This window comes from Rosa chinensis, chromosome 5 (genome assembly GCF_002994745.2).
Source record: "Rosa chinensis cultivar Old Blush chromosome 5, RchiOBHm-V2, whole genome shotgun sequence".
Lineage (NCBI taxonomy): Eukaryota > Viridiplantae > Streptophyta > Magnoliopsida > Rosales > Rosaceae > Rosa > Rosa chinensis.
Window position 1 is genome coordinate 22,197,344 of NC_037092.1, and position 22,553 is coordinate 22,219,896.

At 41.3% G+C, this 22,553-nt stretch overlaps 1 protein-coding gene and 1 non-coding gene across 4 annotated transcripts; one reads left to right on the top strand and one right to left on the bottom strand.

The window, feature by feature from the left end:
* Positions 1 to 2,995: 2,995 nt before the first annotated feature.
* Positions 2,996 to 10,269, bottom strand: LOC112201520 (C2 domain-containing protein At1g53590). Of its 3 annotated transcripts, XM_024342412.2 has the most exons (13): positions 9,660 to 10,266; positions 9,275 to 9,349; positions 8,794 to 8,937; positions 8,024 to 8,119; positions 7,778 to 7,909; positions 6,833 to 6,985; positions 6,675 to 6,716; positions 6,269 to 6,316; positions 5,681 to 5,729; positions 5,293 to 5,385; positions 5,028 to 5,211; positions 4,511 to 4,637; positions 2,996 to 4,345 (listed from the first exon to the last, which is right to left on the bottom strand). In XM_024342412.2, exons 1-13 carry the CDS (start codon positions 9,783 to 9,785, stop codon positions 3,374 to 3,376), a joined length of 2,241 nt encoding a protein of 746 aa, XP_024198180.1. In that variant the 5' UTR covers positions 9,786 to 10,266; the 3' UTR covers positions 2,996 to 3,373. The 3 variants fall into 3 exon arrangements, with proteins under 3 accessions (XP_024198180.1, XP_024198182.1, XP_024198181.1); XM_024342414.2 differs by lacking the exon at positions 9,275 to 9,349 and having other exon boundaries at positions 9,660 to 10,269; XM_024342413.2 differs by lacking the exon at positions 6,269 to 6,316 and having other exon boundaries at positions 9,660 to 10,265.
* Positions 10,270 to 12,414: 2,145 nt separating this feature from the next.
* Positions 12,415 to 12,487, top strand: TRNAR-UCU. The gene has a single exon. It is a non-coding gene; the product is annotated as a tRNA-Arg (tRNA).
* Positions 12,488 to 22,553: the final 10,066 nt, after the last annotated feature.

Here is a 22,553-nt window from a genome sequence, read left to right on the forward strand (position 1 = left end):
CGTAGAATTTAAATGGGTATTTGTAAGGAAGCGTAATGAGAAAAACGAGATTGTGATACACAAGGCTCGTCTAGTGGCACAAGAATTTTCTCAATGCCCTGTGATTGATTACGAGGAGGCGTATTCTCCCGTAATGGACATCATAATGTTCCGTTACCTTATCAGTTTGGTAGTTTCCGAAAAAACTGAATATGCAGCATATAAATGTGGTCACAGCTTATCTCTATAGGGATCACAATACAGAGATATACATGAAAGTTCCTAAAGGACTTATGATACCCAATGCAAATAGTTCTAGACCACGGAACACGCTCTCTATTAGTTTTGAGGCGTTTACTTTATAGATTGAAAAAATCTAGACTGAGGTGGTATAACTGTCTAAGTGAATATTTGATCGGGATGGTATATGCGAATAATAAACTATGCCCTTGCGTGTTTATTAAGAAAACAAGTTCTGGATTTGCAATTGTGGCGGTCTATGTCGATGACATGAATCTGATTGGTACTCCTGAAGAGATCAAAGAAACCGCAAAGCACCTGAAGTCTGAATTCGAGATGAAAGATCTTGGGAGAACAAATTACTGCCTTGGCCTGGAGCTGGAGCACCGTGCTGATAGCAATCTGCTTCATCAATCAAACTACATCCAAAAGATATTAAGACGTTTTAATGAGGATAAAGTAAAGCCCTCAAGCACTCCAATGGTTGTTCGAAGTCTAGATCCTAAGAGAGATCTGTTTCGTCCTGCAGATGATAACGAAGAGATATTGGCACCAGAAGTTACATATCTAAGTGCAATAGGCGTATTATTGTACTTGGCTCAATGCATTAGACCAGACATTTCATTCTCTATGAACTTGTTAGCTAGATATACCTCTGTGCCAACACGCCGCCACTGGAATGGCATAAAAGACATTTTTCGCTACCTTAGAGGTAAGAACGATATGGGCTTATTCTATCCCTATGCATCAAGAAATGGATCAAACCCCCTTGATCCTTAGAATGATGCTCGCCTTATTGGATATGCTGATGCAGGCTATCTATCAGACTAGCACAAGGCGCATTCCCAAACTGGTTATGTCTTTACCATTGGGAATACTGCAATTTCTCGGAGGTCTACAAAACAGACTCTTGTTGCTACCTCTTCGAATCATGCTGAGATTCTAACTCTTCACGAAGCAGTACGTCAATGTATATGGTTGAGAGCCATCACAAAGCATGTTCGAAGCACATGTGGACTGTATTCCACTACTGATGAACCAACCACTATCCACGAAGATAATGCTGCTTGTATTGAGCAAATGAAGATGGGTTTCATCAAAGGAGACAACACCAAACATATTGCACTGAAGTTCTTCTTCAATCAGCAACAACAGGAGCATCAGAAGATTGAAGTCAAACAGATTCGATCTGAAGACAATTGTGCAGACCTCTTTACCAAGTCACTACCAAAGTCTACATTCCAGAAGCATGTTCAAGGTATTGGTCTACGTAAACTATCTGAATTACCTAACATGTAATTTTCAGGGGGAGTCGAAATCAGGGGGAGTATCCTGAAGCATACCCACTTGACCATCGTGTACTCTTTTCTTCCTTCGTCTAGGGTTATTTTTGTCCCACTGGGTTTTGTTACCTAGCAAGGTTTTGACGAGGCACATCTTTGGCATGGTCACCCCACTTACTGCATCCTGAAGATGCTTTGATTTGACATATATGCATTTGCTCATCTTTTCCCTTCGACCACGGGTTTCTCCCACTGGGTTTACCGGGCAAGGTTTTGGTGTAGCAACTCTAATGCATACCTCTCGTAGACATACTATCTACTTATGATGCTGATAAAAAGACTTCACCTATCTCTGTTGTGATACGACTACTCCACATTCACGCGCGTTGTGCTCTTTTTCTCCTTCGACCAAGGTTGTTTTTCTCCTACAAGGTTTTTATTACTTGGCAAGGTTTTTGACGAGGCAACTTAGAAGCGCTCAGCCTAAGCAACACTATTGACATGAAATATCCAAGGGGGAGTGTTGTAAATAGTTATGGCTAATATCATGTAAATAGATGGAGAGTCATATATACCTTTCACTATAGATTAGTGATTGATAGGATTGTGAATAGGAGTAATTGACGTTGCCTATTTGTATACATCATGTACTCCTATATAAACCCCCTCATGGTGAGATGAATAGACACACTCTATCTCCATGTGTCCAAACTCTTCCTTTTTTTGAAGCACTTTTGCTTTCATTTTACAACAAGAGCAGCATGTTCGATTCATTTATCACACAGAACAAGTGATTATAATTATTTTCTTACATCGTCTGCAATAAGATCAGACCAAAAATATCTACAATTAGAGAATATCTACAATTAGAGAATGCAGATGAGCAAATCGATGATGACTTGAGGAATACTATTGTAGGCTTGTTGCTAGCTCATCGAAAACATATTTGTGTAAATCGATGAACGAATGAATTATTATTGCATTGGCTTAGCTTATCATGGATTTATTCTAGTGCGTACGTACTGTGGTGCACATACGCAACATAGAGAATGAGCATGTGGCATTTGATGTACGTACGGCATGCCACTCCACTAATTGATCATTTGATCTCAATGTATGTCAAGCAGATCGATCACATCCACATGATTAAGCTAGCTCCAGAATGGATCCTACGTGTTAATTCAGATTAACTAGGTTACTACGTACTTGTCTTGTAATTACTAATTAGATTTAGCTAAGTTTCTTGTAGCTGAAGATTAGCTATAAATATGAACGAGTTCTGTTAAGTGCCCTCTATCACTTCACCATCCTCTGCGCAGCAGAAATTAGAAACCATTCATTATTCAAGAAGGCAAGACACCATCACTATAATCATCATGTTCGCCATTGTAGTACGTGTTTCAGGAATTTCTTTTGATTTGTGGCGTCTTTCGTGATATGATATAATTCAGAGTTAATCATTTGTCTATATGCATATTTCTGGACAATGAAAATATTTTCTCCCCACAAACCAAAACGACTTCATATATATGGAATATTTTCCAACATATATACAAACAGAAATCAAATTCTTCCTCCAACAATCTACAAATCTGAAAGATCAGCCTACAGCTGCTATAAATTCTCCAAATCTTACATAGAAGCTGATCTCTTTTCACTGCAGAATATAAAAGCCAGATCTCTCACACATGATTCACAAACCTAAAACCAAAGTACCTATTTTGGTATGTGTTCATACATGAAAATTGATATGTGCCTGGACATGCAAACCGAATTCTCAAGTTCTTAATTCAGCCACAAGTAGGATGGTATGAGCTATCCTTTTACAACAATCTTGTCACAATTTTATCTTCTCTCTCTTGGAATCTGCATCACCTAGCTTCAACTTTTAACGGCTCAGGCAATCCCTCATTATTTTTTTCAGGGTCATCCGGCTTCTCAAGCGTCTTTTCTGTGTCTTCAGGTTCAACCTTCTTCACCGAATCCTCAGTGTCCTCTGGAATGTTACTTAGAGCACTTGCATGCAGCTGAGTCAAATGCTCATCTGACTTGAACGAATCATTAACAGGGGGATGAGGTATGTCCCTGGAGACAACTGGTATCATTTCAACTATTGGGGAGGGAGGAGTATCATCATCGTCAGAAGAGTCGGAACCTGCTATAATTTCTCTTTCACAAGAATCTGTCTGTGACTTTCTAGAACCTTTACGTGAAAGTGCATGCTTTACTGATCTTTCAGCATGTTTAAAGAAACTCTTTGCCATGCCTTTCACCTTGCCCTTTCCTGGGCTACCTGAGCTACTCTCTCCAGAACTTGAAGCCCCTTCTTTTGAAACTTTGCCAGAAATTTCATCTTCCACAACATATTTTACCGCAATGTCCTTTTCATTAATTGCCCTTAGATTGACACGTGGAGTAACTGGGCTCTGGACAGACTCTGTAAAACTGCATGAATTATCCTCCTTTTTGGGATTCTTCTGAAATACTGAACCAAGTTTACGTAGACCCCGGCGAACTGATTGCATTGGATGTTTATCATCCTGAGTTTCATCAGTGACGCTGCTCCCATTAGGCTCCCCTTGAATTTGGGTACTAAGACGTCGACCCTTTCCTTTTCTAGCCTCCCAAGTTTGTGAAACTTCACTTCCTGGGTGATGGACCCATATACCAGTTTCTTTTTGCCCTTCAACATCAATGGGCTCATAATTATCTGCCACCCTAGGAGATTTCTCAGATGAGACAGACGAGAAGGAATTTTTATTAGCAGTCTCACTGGAAAAGGAATTTCTTTTATCTTCCATATTTGGCATTTTCGATTCCCGAACATCTGGAGGATCGCTGCTCTGCGTATGTATGAGCTCAAGTCAAAAACTTGGAATGCACGATTAAGCATTTTATGCAGTGCTGAAATTTAGTTTCTCCAAAAGCTAGATAGAGTAATCAATCTCTTTGCTTCCATTTCCTAATTGAACCAATCAATAGAACAGTTTGGAAGAAGTAAACGGTACCTCCCCATTGTCTTCAAGCACAGTTATTGCAAGATGCAGCCTCCCTGCTGTTTTGATGTTCTGAAGAGGCAACCACATGTCATGTCTCACACCATCCCTAAGGTCACCGATGTTAATGGAACAGTTTCTGGATATAGAAGGAGTCGGTTAATTCTACAAATAATACAGCACTTGAGAAAATCAAATCAGAAAAGAAGAAAAACAAAATTCGAAACAAGTGAAACTAAGATGGACACTAGTATCATTGGTTGGCAAGATAATTTCAGTTCTAGGAAACTATCATGTAAAGTTTGCTAACCACAGCACGTAAAATCTAAAACCTGCACTATGATCAGGTCTTTGAAAAATAAACCAATATAATGAGAAACAGTGATTGGTAGAGGTGGAAGAGGGTCGTCGCTGTTTAGTAATCAACTAATCTGTTGATTAGTATTCCTCTACCAGCATCATAGCAGTATTGTTTGTAAACTTATTTGAACACTAAAGCAAAATGCAATAAGGAAGTTCAGAAACAAACCCAAGGGTATCATCAACAAAAATGTCTCTGTCATGAACTTCAATAGCTAGCACATTAGGTGAATCCCATGTAATAATCGGGATCTTAAATTCCTCAAACCATTTTGGGGTCAGCGTTTTCTTTTGTATCTTAGTTTTGAATTGGTAAACGCCGAATTGGCCCTTCACATAAGGGTCAGAAAATCCTGAAAAAAGATTAAAAAGTTGTATTTTGTATTAGTAACCTTGTTGTACTTCAAAAAAAAAAAAAAAAAAAAGAATCTAACCATTTAAGTCGGAGGCTTTCATGTCAGATGCTTCAATAACTTCTACTTTGAGATGCCCAACAGGCTCCTTCTCATCCACAGAGAACCAATTTTCTGTCATACACAGGAACACAATAAGTCGAAACATTTGGCAGCAAAAGAGAGAATGATGATTACTGCATTAAGAAAAGGATGGATGATTACTGAGTAGCTTTTATCAGGAGAGTAAATGCAAGAGAATCTTTCAATAGTCTCATCCACAACATGCAGGGAAAAAAAAATATACATATATATATTTAATGCCAAGTCCTTCATGACTACCTTTGTTGGGCAAGAAGAAATTAATTGCACTTCCTAGATGAAGAACTAAACCCACACAAAAATAGGAATATATTTCTCTGATCCTTACCCTGTTCCGGTGAAGTGAATTTCTCCATGTCAACAACCAGCATATTAGGCTGCAAAAATATTAATAATTAGATTTTAAAAACTTGTATATACTTCTTAGGAACATATGCAACTATATCAACCAAAAGCTGGATGATCGTGCAATATGAATCAGCCTAGCAATGAAGAAGCTTATATTCTGTATAGTAAGTCACATGAAATTGTACCGAGCTCCTCAATAATAGGAAGTTATCCAACACCTAAGGAGGGATTTTTCTGCTCTTTTTTGTTGGAAGAGAAACGATATTTTATTTAAACAAGAAAACTATATACAGGGTGGATAACGAATATTTCAGCCTATGGATAGAGATATAAACAGAACAATTCTACCATTACTGAAGTTTGCAATAGATACAAAAATTTTGGGCCAATGTCTCTTTGGTCTGATGACAAAGACCGCCCGTGCAAACTGCAAGAGGTGTCACAAGTGTTGCATTTAAAGCCAGGGAAGATGTAAGGGCTTTGTAGAGCTCAGCCCTTGATATCAAAGAATCGCTGCGAAAGTTTTATCAAAGAATTACATTTGCAGTGGCAAAGTTCAAAACTTTACCTGAATAAGGGTCTTCTTCAAGGCAATGTAGACAAGCTTACCAAATACCTATGGATGGAGAATTTTTATTTTTTATTTTTTATCTTTTATTTTTGAAGAGAAATGGGATTTTACTATGACATGAAAACATACATAGGGTAGATAAAAAAATTTACCTACCGAAGGAGAAATAAGGAAAATATTTTACCAATGTTGAAATCTGACAGATACAGATGAAATCTGACAGATACAGATGAATCTTAGGCCACTGGCTCTTAGGCTTAATCACAAAGGCCTCCTTTGCAAAATGCAAGGAGGTTTCTCAAATGTGCATTCAAAACTAGGCAATATGTAAAGGGCATTGTAAAGCATAGCCACTGAATATCAAAGAATTACATATTTTAGTGCCAAAAGTACAAAATTTTACCTGAACAAGTGTCTGCTCAAAGGCAATTGAGAGAAGCTTATCCTGGAAGACAGAACAAACAAATGAGCAAGTCAGAAATGAAAAGACACAAAGAAGCACAGAGTGGGAATTGAGGGAACATTCCAGAATTTATCTGCTTAAAATATGAATAGATTTACCAGCCATCCATCAATCCCTGGGACTTCTGTAACATCAAGCCCACGAGTAAAAATAGGCTTAACGGTCATTTGAAAATATGGAGGCTCGACAAAGCATAACCGCACACGGCCAAGGAAAGGCCACTTGCGAAGGAACTTCACCCCAATCATGACCTACAAAAGAAAAAGAAAATCAGCTTCATCAGAACATGAAATCTGCTTGTGCACGTCCTTGTGGACATCTTATTCCCCTGAAAACAAGGTTATTCATTCTGGCATCCATGGGAGAGACCTAGCCTTTTGAAAATAGGACATTAAAACACAAGTCACATTCCTTTCAAACATACTATAGATTTTTTTTGGGGGGGGGGAAGGGTGGTGGAGGACAATAGTTTTGAAAAATTCTCAACAAGGGGAAAATACATTTACCATCAAAATGGCTACTTTGGTTAACTACAGAAAATAAGGATTGCATCATAGAAACCCCTACATGCATAATGGATAATAATGATAATTAATGGGATTTGGCTGGAAAGGTGATATATAAAGCTATAAACTACTAATACGACATTTAAGAACAATGCAGTAGAACACCTGATGACAAAATACTTCTACACTTTCGAAAAGAGTAATACGGTAATAGGATGTACCACGAACAAATAAAGAAGCATATACAAACCTTAATATAGGCAATCAAACAAGGCATGTGCAACCCAAAAAGAAAATTTTGTTTGGTGTTTAAATGCTCAGTATCACCAAAAATACATTACACATATAACTTGGCTATGCTTACAAGTAGTTATTCAAGTAATCAGCACTCAGGAGTAGAAAACATGAATACAAAGTTTAGCGCCACATAAAAAATATTCTGCATATGCTTTCTATATACAAATTTACTCCTATAAGCTTTTGTCTGACCAAGGACTAAAGATCACATTATCAATGTCATGTTAGTCAAATTCATACCTTCCCTTCAACATGCATACCGGTAATATGCAATTTTGCCCAAATTCCAAAGCCCAGCCTTTTTTTTAGCTTGACAGCAAGTATTCCAAGCATATCATCAGCTGTCAGAAAATTCATTCCCAACTCCAGAACCTGCATTCAGTAGATTATAATACTTAAGCTTGGCTGAGTTCTAACTTTTAACACTGCAACCACAGAGAGCACATGAAAACAATTGTCCAGCACGCTGGAGAAAGTAAGGCATACCAAATGGTCATCACCAGTAGACTGGCGGAGAACTCTCATCTCTGTGAACATGGGTGCATTCCTTCCCAAATAAAGGTGCTGAACTACACCTTTACTCTGGAAACATAGAATAAGTATCATTAAAAAATAAAGAATGAAACAGTTTATCAAAACATAACCACCATGTTAAAGTAATTTACAGGTATCACCAGATAAAGATTTATGGGTAGTTTAAACACATATAAGCAACTTAAGTGAACCACTACAAAATTCAGCTCAGAATTCAAGATTAGTTTACAATCCCCTTTAATCAATATAGTAATTACCAATGCAAACCTAATATAAGTGGTACCAAAATTCTGAATGCTTCTGTGAGATGCTGATGCAACATAGAACAAAAAGTTATTGCCACTAACTTAACGTGGAAGCTTACTGTAGCAATTAAATTCATCCGAGTAGCTCTAGCTATTAACATCCCAAAAATCTAAATAAAAATCTCTAAATTTTACAACTAAATTTGATGAACAGCTATTTCAAACATGATTAGTTCTAGTCTTATAGATATTCATATGCCAAAGATTAAAAAGTAAAAGCATTCTAAAGATCAAGCATCTAAAACTTGCACTTGCACCCATAGAGGAAAGAGTAAAGACTAAAGTACATCAATTTGTAAGAAAATACTATCAGAAATCCAAAGATCTTTTAAACAGGGCATTTTGGACCAAAAGACCAACCCAAGATCAATGGAGCAACAAAACCAGCGTAATGTAAATCAGAAGGTAAAGTCATACAACAGTCCATGGTTTGTACTTCTCCAAAAACCAAGGTATGATGGGGAGGAGAACTCTCTGGGAAGCAATCTGTTCCATACATATAGGCCATATCTTTTCAACTGCATGGTTCAACCAACGCACTGTTTCAGAATCAGAAAGTACCTGAAGAATCGGGAAGGACAAAAAAAAAAAAAACGATGTAGTGAGAGTATTGCACTGCCATGATAACTCAAGAATACATTCAAAAAGCCCAACTGATTCTTCAGATAAGTGACAAGGAAAATTTACCAACAAAAAGTGCAAACAATAGATGCTCAAAGATTTTAATCTGACATTATATCCAAGAACCTTTCTTTCTGTGGCCTTCTTTCTTTGCATCACTTTATTTAGAACAATTCTCTCTAAGGCTAAAAAGATCAACAGAGACTCTTCTAATCGACCGACTGATTAGTGAAACAATGATAAAGCAATCAATGCACAAGGGAAAAATAGACATTACCCTTCTCTGATTCCCCTGCTTTCTTTCCTCGAATTGTAGTTTTTTCCGCAGTCGCATAACATACCGCTCATGAACCTTTCAAAAGCACAAGCAAAAGAGTCCCCTTTAGCATTTTTTTTCCAATTTATCAAATTACATTGCACATCCTTGAAAGAAAGAAGCAACTTTGCAATAGGGGACCATCCAACCAACAACAAAAAAATCCACAATCTTTTATAAAAATGCTGCAAACTGTACTGTAACTGATTCTAATTCCTTGCATAAAGAAAATTCCTTTCTTTCTCTACTTGCTTTAATCTCTTAGAACAGAATTAATCTTTTACTAATGAACAATGAAAGATAACAAAACTTAAATCAACAGTGAGGGAAGAGCAGTGATCCTTACCACAAAGAGATAAATCAGAGAGAGAAAGTATGCCAATGCGTGGCAGCAATTGTAGTGAGAGAGCAACCAAAGCAGAGCTAACACAAGGCCCACATGGTGTATCAGTGTGACCTCTGTAATATCCATCCCTCCTTCTTCTTCAACCCCAAAAGCACCACTTTACAGTTCACACAACTTTCCTCTCTTTTCTTCTGCCCCAAACTTCAACTCACCCACAAACCCATCTCCAAATATCTCACAAAATTTAAAACTCAAAGCTGAAGAGAATCCCAAAAACCCTTGAAACCCAGAAAAGAAGCAAAACCCAGAAGAGAAATTCACCAACTCTCAATGCAAGATTGAATTTTTACAGCTTCCCAGAACAGCATTGACCACCTTCAGCAAAACCCAATAGGAAGACAGGACTGAGATAGAGAATAAATGAAACCAAAGTAGAGGAAGAAAGCTAGAAGGAGGAACGTTTTGGTGTTTTTCAGGCAACACGGAACCGTAAGGATGAAGTAACCGGCGGAGAGGAAGGAGCAGAGAGACAAGAGACAAAAGAGAGAAGTAAAGCAGGGTAATATAGGGAAGGTGGGAATGACAGAATGAATGAATAAGAGAGAGAGAGAGGTTTTGGGGAGCCACGTATAAAAAACACGTCAAATACGTGTGTCGGCATTATGGATTATAACTATAGAACTAGATAGATCACCTTCCTTCGATTTTCAGTAAACCAATTCACAGCGTTGGATTAAATAAACGAGTAATCTCAATTAAGGAGGCTAATCCCCACATGCCTCGTGCTTAAGTGGGGGTACTAATCTCACATGCCTCCATTTGGACACGGCACCATTCTCGCACTCGCAGCCTATTCATGATTCTGGCCTGTTGGTGATTCTGGCCTTCCACCAACAGGCAACAGCAGTAGTTTAATTCGCTTTTTCTTTTGGGATAAAATAGTTTAATGCATTGATTTGTTTCTGTCACCTTCAGTCTCTCCCTTTCTCCTTTTTTTTTTTTGCCTTTTTTCTTGGGCTTCTCTCTTTTGGCTTGAAGATTGGTCATAAAACTTATAATAATGGGGAAGTGAAGTTGTTTGAAAGCTTAAATGATAAACACAACTGGATTAAGGCACAAACACGTGCAATGCATACTGGGCCCATTCTATTCATGAGAGACCATAGCAAACAGATAATTAAACCCCTTCGTCAAAAAATAAGTTTTTGGATAAACTGGTTTTTAGGCGTAGAGCATAACTCTAACCGACGTGCGAAATGTATAACGTATGCAAACAATTATTGTTGAAGTTTTCCACCAAATTATCAAAAACAACTGACTACACTTTCTGAAGAACAATTTTTTTTTTTAAGGGGCCTTTTTTTTTAACTTATCGGTTAGAAATGATATGGACATCCCAAAATTTTAGTGTTGTGTGTGTCTAATTTTTTACCGGAGATGCATTTAGGACACCAACTAAAATTAGGACATCCATCCAATGATCTTGTATATTTCACAGAACAGTTGGTGAGACTTGCCGGTGAGAAACATTTTGTAATTGAGTTGCATTTTAGGATCACTGATCGAAGTGAGAACACCCTAGCCTTCTTTTGTTTCTTTTTCTTTTTTTTGACAAGAGAACAAATTTTATATATTAATTCAACAAAGAAAGCTATCGATCATCCTTACAAATATAAAGCATAACCGCATATAGCTAACTTACATCGGACTTAATGACTTGTCTATGGAGTTCGTTAATTATGGTTGGTGGGTTAGTTGGAAGAAGATGAATCAGAAAGGATCGGCATTGAAGAACTGAGTAACCTGGCTCCAATGGTACTTATTCAGCATGATTCACTTGGTCCCCTCCCTTAACTTGAAGAGATCGACCTTCTTTGCCTCTCTGCTGCCTTATTTAATCCGCAGATGGAGAAAACGATGCATTGAGATCTATGAACTAGGGTTTTGGTCCTATATGAAATTGCCAGTTGCAAGAATCAAGAGGTTATGGTACCTTCATTATTGTCGAAAATGATAATGCATCTACTTTCCAAAAGTGGTTTTGGGGTTGTTCAGATCGATCAAAACTTCGTGCAAGGTCATCATGAAGTAGGCCGCTTGCTTCTGCAAATGTGTTTTGGCATTTATAAGTGCATGTGTGAATTCTGAAAGCACTGTTTTCACCAACTAGCTCAGTTAAACCACTTTAATGTAAAATAGTAAAAATACAGTACGTAAAAATATTGTACTTCTGGGTTTTGGCTTTACTAAAGTGGTGTATAGGTGTGAATACCTATTATCATGAGCGGTCATCCTAAAATTTATATCACATCATTTCGTGTTGGTATCAAATACTTGTTGGCACTAGGCAAACTTCTTATGAGGTGTTTTATCATGTTCAAGGTGAGCCATATGTTTAACACAAAAGTACCTTTCTAGCATGAACCTCCTTGATGTCAAATTATTAATTTTCTCGAGATTTAAATTTTATCTCACCAATATATTTTTTTCGTACATTGAAAAAAAATTTATCTAAAAAAAATAATTAAAAGAAATCTAGTCGGCCAACCAATATAAGGTGAATGTGACAAACATCAGGGCCGGGTCAGTTCAAGTTGTCACTCCCATTTATTGATTGACCAAATATGCTTGTCAATTATTGATAGACGTCATTATCTCGTTGGTTATATTTTTTAATCTTCAGTCAAACCCTAATTTAAGATGAGACGCATGATCTTTGAGACTTATAGAGGAAGTTCAAAATCACCATCAAGTGGCGCCCATGGCCTAATGGATAAGGCGTCTGACTTCTAATCAGGCGATTGTGGGTTCGAGTCCCACTGGGCGTGTCCAGGTTTAATTGGTTGGTTTACTGGTTTTTCATTTTTATATTGTTTGCTAAACTGACTTGAAAAGTTCAACAGATACAAGCTTGTCCTAATCCAACACGTGGGGGCTGCTCATCCAAAAAGTGAGAACACTCGGTTTCTCATTTTGATTTTTTCCAAAATAGGCATATCCTCCTTTTTCTTTTCTTTGCAATTTTGTCTTCTTTCAATGGAATATGAGAATCATATTCCATTCGAACTGGTCTCCTTTTGCTCGAAAATTTTATATTGTAGTAGTTAGAGAGATCATGCTCTTGTACATAAACAGCTATGGTTGGGCAGTTTCATCATGACTTAATTGGGTCGAAGAGCTTCATCAAACTGTTATTCTTGGTACTGTCCTATCTAGGCCTAGGCCTGGGCATTTTAACCCGAAAGTCTGAAAACCCGGACGGAATCTATTCGGACCTTTAGGTTGGGGCCGGGCTTTGAAATTAAAAAAAATATTAAAAAAAAAAACTACTAAAGGCCCGGACCGTTAACCTTTTAACGGGCCGATCCCGAGCCCTAGGATCCAGTGAATGTAAAGCTCGAAGGCCCGAACACTCCTAACAAGTAACATCCCTTTTCAATTTTTCATTTTATCCCCATACCTTATTGTTTTTTCTCAATTTTCCCCCATCCCTTTCTAGTTTCTAACTTTCTACTCAATTTTCCCCAATCCCTTCCACCTATCAATTAATCAATCTCATTCAATCCCCTTCAATCAATCAATCCCACTCAATCCCTTTGTCAAAGAGCTGATTTCCCCAATCCCTTGGTCAAAAACCCCAAGCCTCTTTTCTGTGCAGAGCCTTATAACTCTAATTCAATCAATCAACCCCATTCAATCCTTCTTCAATCAATCAACCCACTCAATCCCTTCGTCAAAAAGCTGATTTCCCCAACCCTTTGTCAAAAACCCCAAGCCTCTTCTCGAAGAACAGAGCCTTAGAACCCTAATTCCTAAATGGAAACACAGCTCCGGTTTATTGGAGTGAGATGGTGGTGGCTTCCCTTCATTCCAGCCAGTCTGAAGGCGTTGGAACTTTATTTGGTATGTAACTTTGATTCTTTGAAACTCTGGGTTTGTAACTTTGAAGTTTGGATGTTATTTCTTCATTTTATAGCTTAGTTTGTAATTTGTATGATGGGTTAGGATGTGCTCTAAACTCAAACAATTAGAAACATAAAAAAATGGTCGAACCCAGATGCACTTGGTCGAGCTCTGTGCCTTTTCTCTTCTTTCTCTTATCTGCTTTGACTGTTGCAGAACCACTACAAATCACCAAATACATAATCATTGCCGTCACATATCGATGAAAAATGTAAACCTCAGTGATGGATTGCTTCAATTGATTAAAGGCTGAAGATTGAGTGAGACTGAGGATGAAATTGTGGAGAAACTCAAGTTCAGCCAAACTGGACTTTTGGACCTTAAAAACCCACAGGGCCAGCCCATTCATTTACGGTCCGGGCCTTCCCGGTTCCTACAACTGAAAAACTTGATTTGAGCCCTACCCGTTCAATTGGGGCTCGGTCCCGGGCTTGTTTATACCATGTCGGGCTGGGCCTATACTTACATGAGCATTTGCCTTACATGAGCATTTGCCTAACCATAATTAGCTTCTATGGGCCACACTCATACTACCACCAACGGTACCAACTGCTATCAAGGGTGTGACCCATGGAAACACCGCCAAACAGGCTATCGCCTGAGCTCCGGCTCAGCCCAAGACCACCTCTGTCCCTCCGTCACACGCCGCGCCAAGACAGCCTAGCTGAAGCATCAGAAGCTGGGAATTGAAGCATTTCAGTCCCATATCGAAAACAAGGAAGAGATCAGTCTCTTCCTCTCTTATAAAAGATTCACTCCTCTCTCCACATTAACTACGCATTTATTACTTACCTAACATTATTCGGTCAACATAAAGACATTGACTGACTCAAGCATCAGGGTAGAGAAGACCGCCAACCGCGGTCTCCCTCTAACGCCCTTTGTATTTTACTTGGCAAGTAACGGTAGCGCTGCAACCTCCTCAGCAGCGGTCCTCACCTAGACCAGTGTTAAACAAGATTTGGCTACCGCTGAATCTCAGACATTAACATTGGTGTCGTAGTGGGAACACGCTCTGCCGAGAGTGTTACTCAACAACGGAGACACGCTCGATGCACCACCATGAAACCCTAACAGTGGGAGGTCAGCCACCTCTAAAGGACAAAATCGACGACCCTAGAGATGACGAGAAAAAATATGTAAAAAAGGAACATGTCAACCCGGAGGCGTCCCTACAGGTCATCGGCATCTCTAACGAGCCATGAGTGGACAGTCCGCATCGGCACCCAACTCTCCCCTAAGATAGCAGCGGAGCTCACACAGTTCTTGCAGGAAAATGCCGCTGTATTCGCATGGTCTTATGCAGACATTCCTGGCATCTCCCCTGACATTATTACACACAAACTAAGCATCAAACCATCCTTCTATCCAGTTAGCAAAAAAGGAGGGCCTTTCATGAGGAGAGGTATCGTGACATCAGGGAAGAGGTAACCAAGCTACAGAACATTAGATTCATCCGCCAAGTCAACTATCCCCAGTGGATCTCTAACCTTATAATGGTAAAAAAGCCCAACGGCAAATGACTAATTGGAGCAGACTTCAAGGGTCTGAACAAGTCATGCCCCAAGGACAGTTTTCTGGTCCCGCGTATCGACCAACTGGTTGATGCAACAACAAGACATGAGTTGCTTAGCATGATGGATGTTTTCTCCGGCTACAACCAAACCAAGATGCACCCAGGTGACCAAGAGTGCACCACCTTCACAACTAACAAAGGCCTAAACTGCTACAATATCATGCTTTTGGCCTCAAGAATGCAGGTGCAACATATCAGCGACTAATGAACATCATATTCACTGAACATCTCGGCAAGATTATAGAGGTATATGTGGACGACATGCTCGTCAAAAGCATCAAAGTCAGCGGACATGTGGCAAACCTCCGCATTATATTCGCCATTCTCTTGGTCTATGGTATGCGCCTCAACCTCGAGAAATGCTTCTTTGGTGCCACTGATAGTAAATTCCTAGGCTACATCGTTAGCGAGTGGGGCATAGAGGCTAACCCTAACAAGGTGCAGGTCATCCTCAACATGAAGACCCTTGAGTGGAAGGTGCATGTTCAGAGCCTCCAAGGCAAGTTAACTGCACTATCTTGCTTCATGTCAAAGTTCACCAATAGGTGCCTCCTGTTCTTCAAAGCTATGAAGAGGCCTCACCAAAAAGTGGTGGATTGGACACTAGATTGTGAGCCACGTTCCAGAGTTTGAAAGAGAACCTAGCGACAATCCCACTTCTCTCCATACATGTACAAGGTAAAATACTATATGTATATCTAGCGGTATCCGCATTAGCGGTAAGCTGTGCCATTGTACAGAGAGAAGGACAAGAGGAACTCCCGGTCTTCTACGCTGGCAGAGGCATGATCGGAGCATAGACAAGGTACACCCCATAAAGCAACTACTTCTAGCCCTCATTGTCGCTGCTAGATGCCTCCGCCAATACTTTCAATCTCACACCATCCATGTTTTGACAAACCAACCGTTGGGACAAGTCATGTAGAGTCTAGAGCATTCTGGAAGCCTAAGCAAATGGGCAATAAAGCTCAACGAGTTCGTCATCGACTATAAACCACGAACTACCATGAAGGGCCAAGCAGTAGAAAACTTCATAGCTGAGCTCACTGAGTATTAGGATGAGCCCTCAGGTGACACCGCCATAACTGAACATCCACGTCAACAACTCAACCTACACCAACGCTTGTGGTGTTGGAATCATCCTCACAGAGCCAGAAGGATTGAACGTTGAGTATGCCCTAAAATTCAACTGCAAAGCTTCGAACAACATGGCTGAGTACGAGGCACTTATCGCTAGACTACTCCTCGCTATAGACTCAGACGCTGATAGCATCAACATTTTTAACGACTCCCAACTCGTCGTTAACCAAGTCAACGACAGCTTTCAGGCCAAAGACAAGCAACTAATGGCATACTTATGGTATGTAAAAACCTTACTTGAAAAATTTAAGTTTCACACCATCACGCAAATACCTAGAGAAAAGAACGCCAAAGCGAATTCTTTGGCAAGATTAGCAACCGCTTAACCTCACCAGAGCCCAGTGGACACATGGTCGAATGCCTTGACAAACTAAGCATCACCAAAACCCTAGCTGAAATATCCAACATTGAGGTCAATCCTAGCTGAATGGATGAAATAATGGAGTACAAGCGCAACAGAACGCTGCCAACCGACAAGGTCGAGGCACGTTAACTCAAGTGGAGGGCGACCCGCTACAACATCCAAAACTGTAAGCTTTACCGCTAAGGTTTTACCCACCCAAACCTCAGATGTTTAACCCCAGAAGAGGGAAGAGCGGTACTCGCAAGGATGCACGCAGGTGAATGTGGAAATCACTTAAGCGCCAGATCCTTGGCAAATAGAACCATGCGGCAAGGATGCTTTTTGCCCACACTCAACGACGACTCCAAGGAAGTCTCCAAGTCATGCCACAAGTGTTAACAATACGTTGACCTCCCACACGCACTAGCAGATCCCCTCTCAATAATCATTGGTCCTTGGGTCTTTGCAACTTGGGGCCTCGACCTCATCGGCAAATTGCCAACCGCTAAGGGGCAGTTCAAGTACATCATTTTCACCATCGATTGCAATAGCAAGTGGATGGAAGTTGAACCATTAACGATAATCACAACCGCCAAGGTGACCTATTTCCTCTGAAAAAATATTTACTGCTACTACGGCGTACCCCACACTATCATCACAAACAATGGAGCATAGTTCAACAATGAGGAAATCATCAACTTCATCGCTAAGCTAGGCACCAAGATACACTACGCATTTTTGGCACACCCCCAAACCAACGGGCAGGTTGAGGCGACAAACAAGATCATCAAGAAGTTGCTCAAGAAGAAGCTAGATGACTCGAAGGGCTTATAGGCTGAAAAGCTCTCAGAAGTCTTATGGGCCATCAGAACAACCCCAGCATTTGCCAACGGAGAAACACCATTCTACATGATGTTCGGCATAGAGGTAATCCTTCCAATTGAGGTCACACAACCAATCGCTAAAGTTGAGGGCTACACACCAAAACTAACAGTGACGACATCAGCCTCGGAAAAGGTCTCCTCGAAGACAAACACCACAAGGCTCACCTTCACAACTTGCAAAACAAACAGCGGGTATCACGTTTCTACAACGCTAGAGTCAAGGCCAAAAACCTCCAACTGGGGGACTGGGTCATCAAGGAGGTCATTCCACCGCCAACCGCCCTTCATCCATGTTGGGGAAGACCATATCAAATAGTGGAAGTGGTCAACCTTGACACTTTCTACTTAAGGGACAAGGATAGTGTCACATCCACCCATCCTTGGAATATCGAACATCTCCGCTATTACAACAAGTAATTCCACCACCAACCCACGAGCATCTTGACTTGGCTAAATTTTTGTATAATATTTAGCTAAGAGAAGCTACCCAACAGGTGCTCTCATTCTTTTGTAAACACTGACCAATCAACTATCAATGAAATGAGGAATTATTCAAACCATTATTCTTCATAGCCCATAAAACTAACTGGCAACGCTATCAAGGTCTAGTTGACCACGTCAGCTACTTCGTGCACTTCAAATAATTTTAATTCCTTTAATGTTTCATGGAGAGACAAAAGAATGTAACAAGAAGTCTAGCGGCCTACCAACAATTACAAACACAACAAGAGTTTGCCAGCGGCAACTTAACACTTAGAAAATTTCACAAATGCTAGCACAAGCATAACTTCATATTAAGTTAGGTCGAGACTACCCAACCAAAAGATGTCTGGTTACATTTACATACGCCTGAACAACAACAGTAAAAAAAAAAAAAACACGTGTATATTAGCAGGCAAGTCATTCTTCCACAACTCCCTTCTGGGCACCACTATCCTGGTCCTCCTGAGCAGTCTGCGCCATTGATTGACTTGTTTCGTCCAACTGTTGGCCGTGAGCATTAGGACTCGGTGTAATAAAGGTCTCGTCTTCTCAAGTGTGGGCGGCCATGAATCGAGTAAGGGATGCATCGGAGGCTGCTAGCGGCGGAGTTTGTTGAGAAGGCGTTGCGCTGGGTGGACTTGTCACTCACAGAATCGGTACCTTGCTATACTGCTTCTTGAGCGCCGCCCACCTCACTCTCCTGACTAGAGGGACCAGCGGCCAACGATAGGATAGCGGCTTTACCCTAGTTGATCACGCCCTTAGCATTCAATAGCCGAAAGTTTATAGCACCACCTTATTTGTCAGCTGTCGTTAGTGCATCCTCATACTCTTGAGACCGCTTGAAAGCCTCGACGGAAGCGGCGCCAATCTTCTGCTTTTCAGAGTCTGCCTGGGCAACCTCGCTCTCCAACTGCATGATCTCATCACCTTTGGCCACGACTTTGCACTGTACTATGTCAATGAGCTTAACCTTCACCCCCAACTGCTCCCCCAGGCGGGCAATTTTCTGTTCCGGCTACGACAACCTGGAGTTCCGTTCTATGTCCCTGGAAATGGCGACGTCCAACTTGCCTCGGACATCTATCAGGTCCAACTCCGCCTTCGACAATGTGCGATCGAAGTCCTCCAGTTGCTTCTTCTTTTCCTCCAGTTCACGCCGGAGACCATTAACTTCTTCCTGCAGTTGGTGCTCGGCGGGCGATGACCTCAATGCCGCTAGAAACAATTCGTTGAGGCCAATTGCCAGATGACCAAAGGCTGAGCTAAACACTGACTGCTGAAGGACGGTAGGACGCTCCGTGCCATCTATCCCATCGAATCTGAGCCGCTCACATATATGAAATAGTAGCTCCTGCTCAGTGTCAGTCAAGAATTTGGCTTAAGCCGTGAATGAGTCCAGGCCACCGAGCGAGGTCTCCTCGAGAACGGCAATGGTGGCCGTCTGAGCATCGTTCCTTGCCTTCTTTTGTTGGCAAATTGCGGGCGGGATATTATACACCGCGTGATCAACCTCATTTTGTCGCTGCTTCTTCTTAAGAGTAGCACCCTGAGCTACACATGTAACAGCCGTCCTAGTTAAGGCTTCGGGCTCCAGACCCGCTATGGTGGCGACCTCCTCGGCACCAGGCTCCTTCCGTGGCGCAACCTTCTCCTTCTAAAGCACCCGGTGAGAGATTCTTGGCAGGCTTCTCCTTCCAACAGCTAAATCTCGTCCCCCCAACAGCCCCTCGCTCTAATTGAACAGCGGTAGGCTGGACCACTATCTCCCCAACGCGAACATATGGGAATGGTGGGACATCTCCAAAAGAACTTCGTCCTCCGAAGGACTGACCTTCTTGGTCTATGGATCAACATCTGTCTTCCACGCATTGAGCTCTGCGGTAAACATACCCTCGAGGTAGTTCTCCAACTCCGCATTGTCCATTGCTTTCTCGAACGCCGCACGACTCAACTTGTTACCAGGAAGGGGATCTGCAAAAGTAAAGAGAAACTAAACCAATAAGTCACAAACCATACTCCTCGAAGTCCAGACTGCCACACAAGAAACATAAAGCGCATACCTAGGAGTCGAGTTAACTTCAACTCAGCTAGCAAGTCTCAGCCGGTCAGTAAACGCGAATCAAGGAGATTGCGATTCTTCCAGTAACCAAGAATCCTCGCTACGCGGCACTCCACCTCCGACGTCAGAACAAAGCGCAATCCCGCTACAAAATAAAAAGAAAAGGGAAAAATTATTCATGCTGCGCATACTTTGGAAATGAAGCAAGCCAAAAAAACCACGGCAACAGGTTCAGCGGCAACCTAGGGTAGGATGGAATTCAGATTTAATCCTAAACGTTGGTTCCTCCATGTTTACCGTCGCGTCGTACTCCCAGCCCTCAGTCGTGACACAAAAAGTTGCCTGGTAAGAGAACATGGAGTCCAGCGGATTCTCAATCAACTGAGGGGCCCCGGCGCGACTAATCAGATTCACTTGCCCACTACAGCCCTTCCTCTTCACGTACACTAGCTCGTAGAAATGGAGCACCTCGTCCATGGTAGGACCCTCGTAGCCGGATAATTTCGAAAGGGCATTTAGCCCCATAAGTATTTCCCACATGTTTGGGTAAACTTGCCCAAAAGTGATGCCAAATTCGCACAAGAGAGTATGGAGATTCAGCAGCAGCGGAAACCTTACTCCCTTGCGAAACACTGCCTCGTGAACGGCGGCACACGCCTCCAGCAGAAAAGACACTTTCTCACCCATCAATGGCGACCTTAACTTCGACACCCCGAGAGCTTGTAAGTTTGTTAATCGCCGCCTGCATCCCCCCCCCGACTCATCCACAGAAGTCTAATCGGACAACTCCCACGACGACTCCATACTACCTTCATCGCCGGGATTGCTGTTATCTTCATACGAACCACTAGCAATGTTGTGGCTAGCCACCTTGCTCCTCCCGCTGACGGCTAGCAATGGTGTCCTCCCCCACTACCGCTGAAGTCCTTGCTCGCCCGTTACTGCGTTGTGCATTCACACCCATGTTCGGATATATCATTTGTAGCGGTTTGATGTCTAGCAAATCAGACAGTGAGGTTCCTGCAGGGGTGGACGGATGCAACGAGTCAATAAATATCCTATCGGAAGCGCTAAGTGACACGTCAGACCGAGAATCCTCACTGCTCGAAATCTCTATGACATTAGCCATCACAAACACCCTAAAACCAAATTGTTAGTTCCAAGCGGATCTAAACTACCCCTATATTAGATTTTATCCAAGAACACCAAGAACAAAAGCACGACAAAACCCAAAAACCAACAGGACAAAACCTTAAACTTACATTCGGCCATCTAGAAAATTATCCACCAAGAATCCTGTATTCAATCACCAAACAGCCCAAAACTAGTTCCTAAACCCCACTAGACCCTCAAACACATTTCAACAACATTATCGTAAATTCCAAACACGAAAGTAAGCATAGAACCAGAACACAAAGCGCACGGGAACACGATTCAAAAGTCTGATGTCACTAACCTTGAATATGTGAAGTGCAAATTTTCCGTGTGCTTGCAGATGTCTAGTTTAATCTTTGTCTCCATCTCTTTTCTCCTCACTCAATGCTTTCGCTCCAAACTCAAAACCTCTCTGCTACAGTCTCTCACAGGCGAACAAGGTTGAAGATGAAGACCAAAGTTTGAAGTACGAAGCAAAGTGTTAACCTCTCTTGTTTCTCCCTCTTTTATGTCAACATCGGATAAATCCGAGCCGTCCATCCTAATGAAAGACTGCACAAGATGCCTACACGTGCCCCACTCCCACACCCACTACCCGAGTTTATAGCGAAGAGACGAGCATGCATTAACTGCTCATTCATTACTTATGTAACGTTATTCTGTCAACATAAATACATTGGCTGACTTAGGCATCGGAGTAGAGAAGACCGCTAACCGCTGTCTCCCTCTGACGCCCTTTGTATTTTACTTGACAGGTAGCGGTAGCGTTGTAACCTCCTCAGCAGCAGTCCGAACCCGGATCAGTGTTAAACAATATTTGGCTACCACTGAATCTCAGACATTATCAGGGCCCGTGCCCAGGCCTAGTCCTATCAAATATAACACTTAGTGGGAAGCCATAGAATTTCAATAAATGGTGGCAGTTCGGCGGGTCATAATGTCTTGATTTCTCTCATGATGTCCACTAAAAAGTTGGCCTTATCAGATCTAGCCAGCGGTGGCGAAGTTAGAAATTCATATGTGGGAGTGCAAATTTCTTCTTCATTAACAACAATTAATTCATGAAATCCCCATTTTGTTATAGTAGCAAATAGCATGACATCTTTAAATTCAACATAAACAAAATGAAAGCATCACGAAAGTATGTTTGGGTGTGCAAATCAAACGGATATTCAATAGACCGAACAAATTAACTATTTATATTCAGTACCGAACAAAGTATTTGTTTGCATACTTTGGTACCATGTTGCCTCCGGCCTTCAGCCCATGCAGCAATTAGAGGTGTCTC

Excerpts from the sequence above, each read along its gene's own strand:
- LOC112201520 (XM_024342412.2), bottom strand. The coding sequence starts at position 9,785 with ATGGATATTACAGAGGTCACACTGATACACCATGTGGGCCTTGTGTTA. Across the intron at positions 9,350-9,659 it reads CTCTGATTTATCTCTTTGTG|GTTCATGAGCGGTATGTTAT; the intron begins GTAAGGATCACT and ends TGCTTTTGAAAG. Across the intron at positions 6,317-6,674 it reads TTGAGCAGACACTTGTTCAG|GTATTTGGTAAGCTTGTCTA; the intron begins GTAAAATTTTGT and ends CTCCATCCATAG.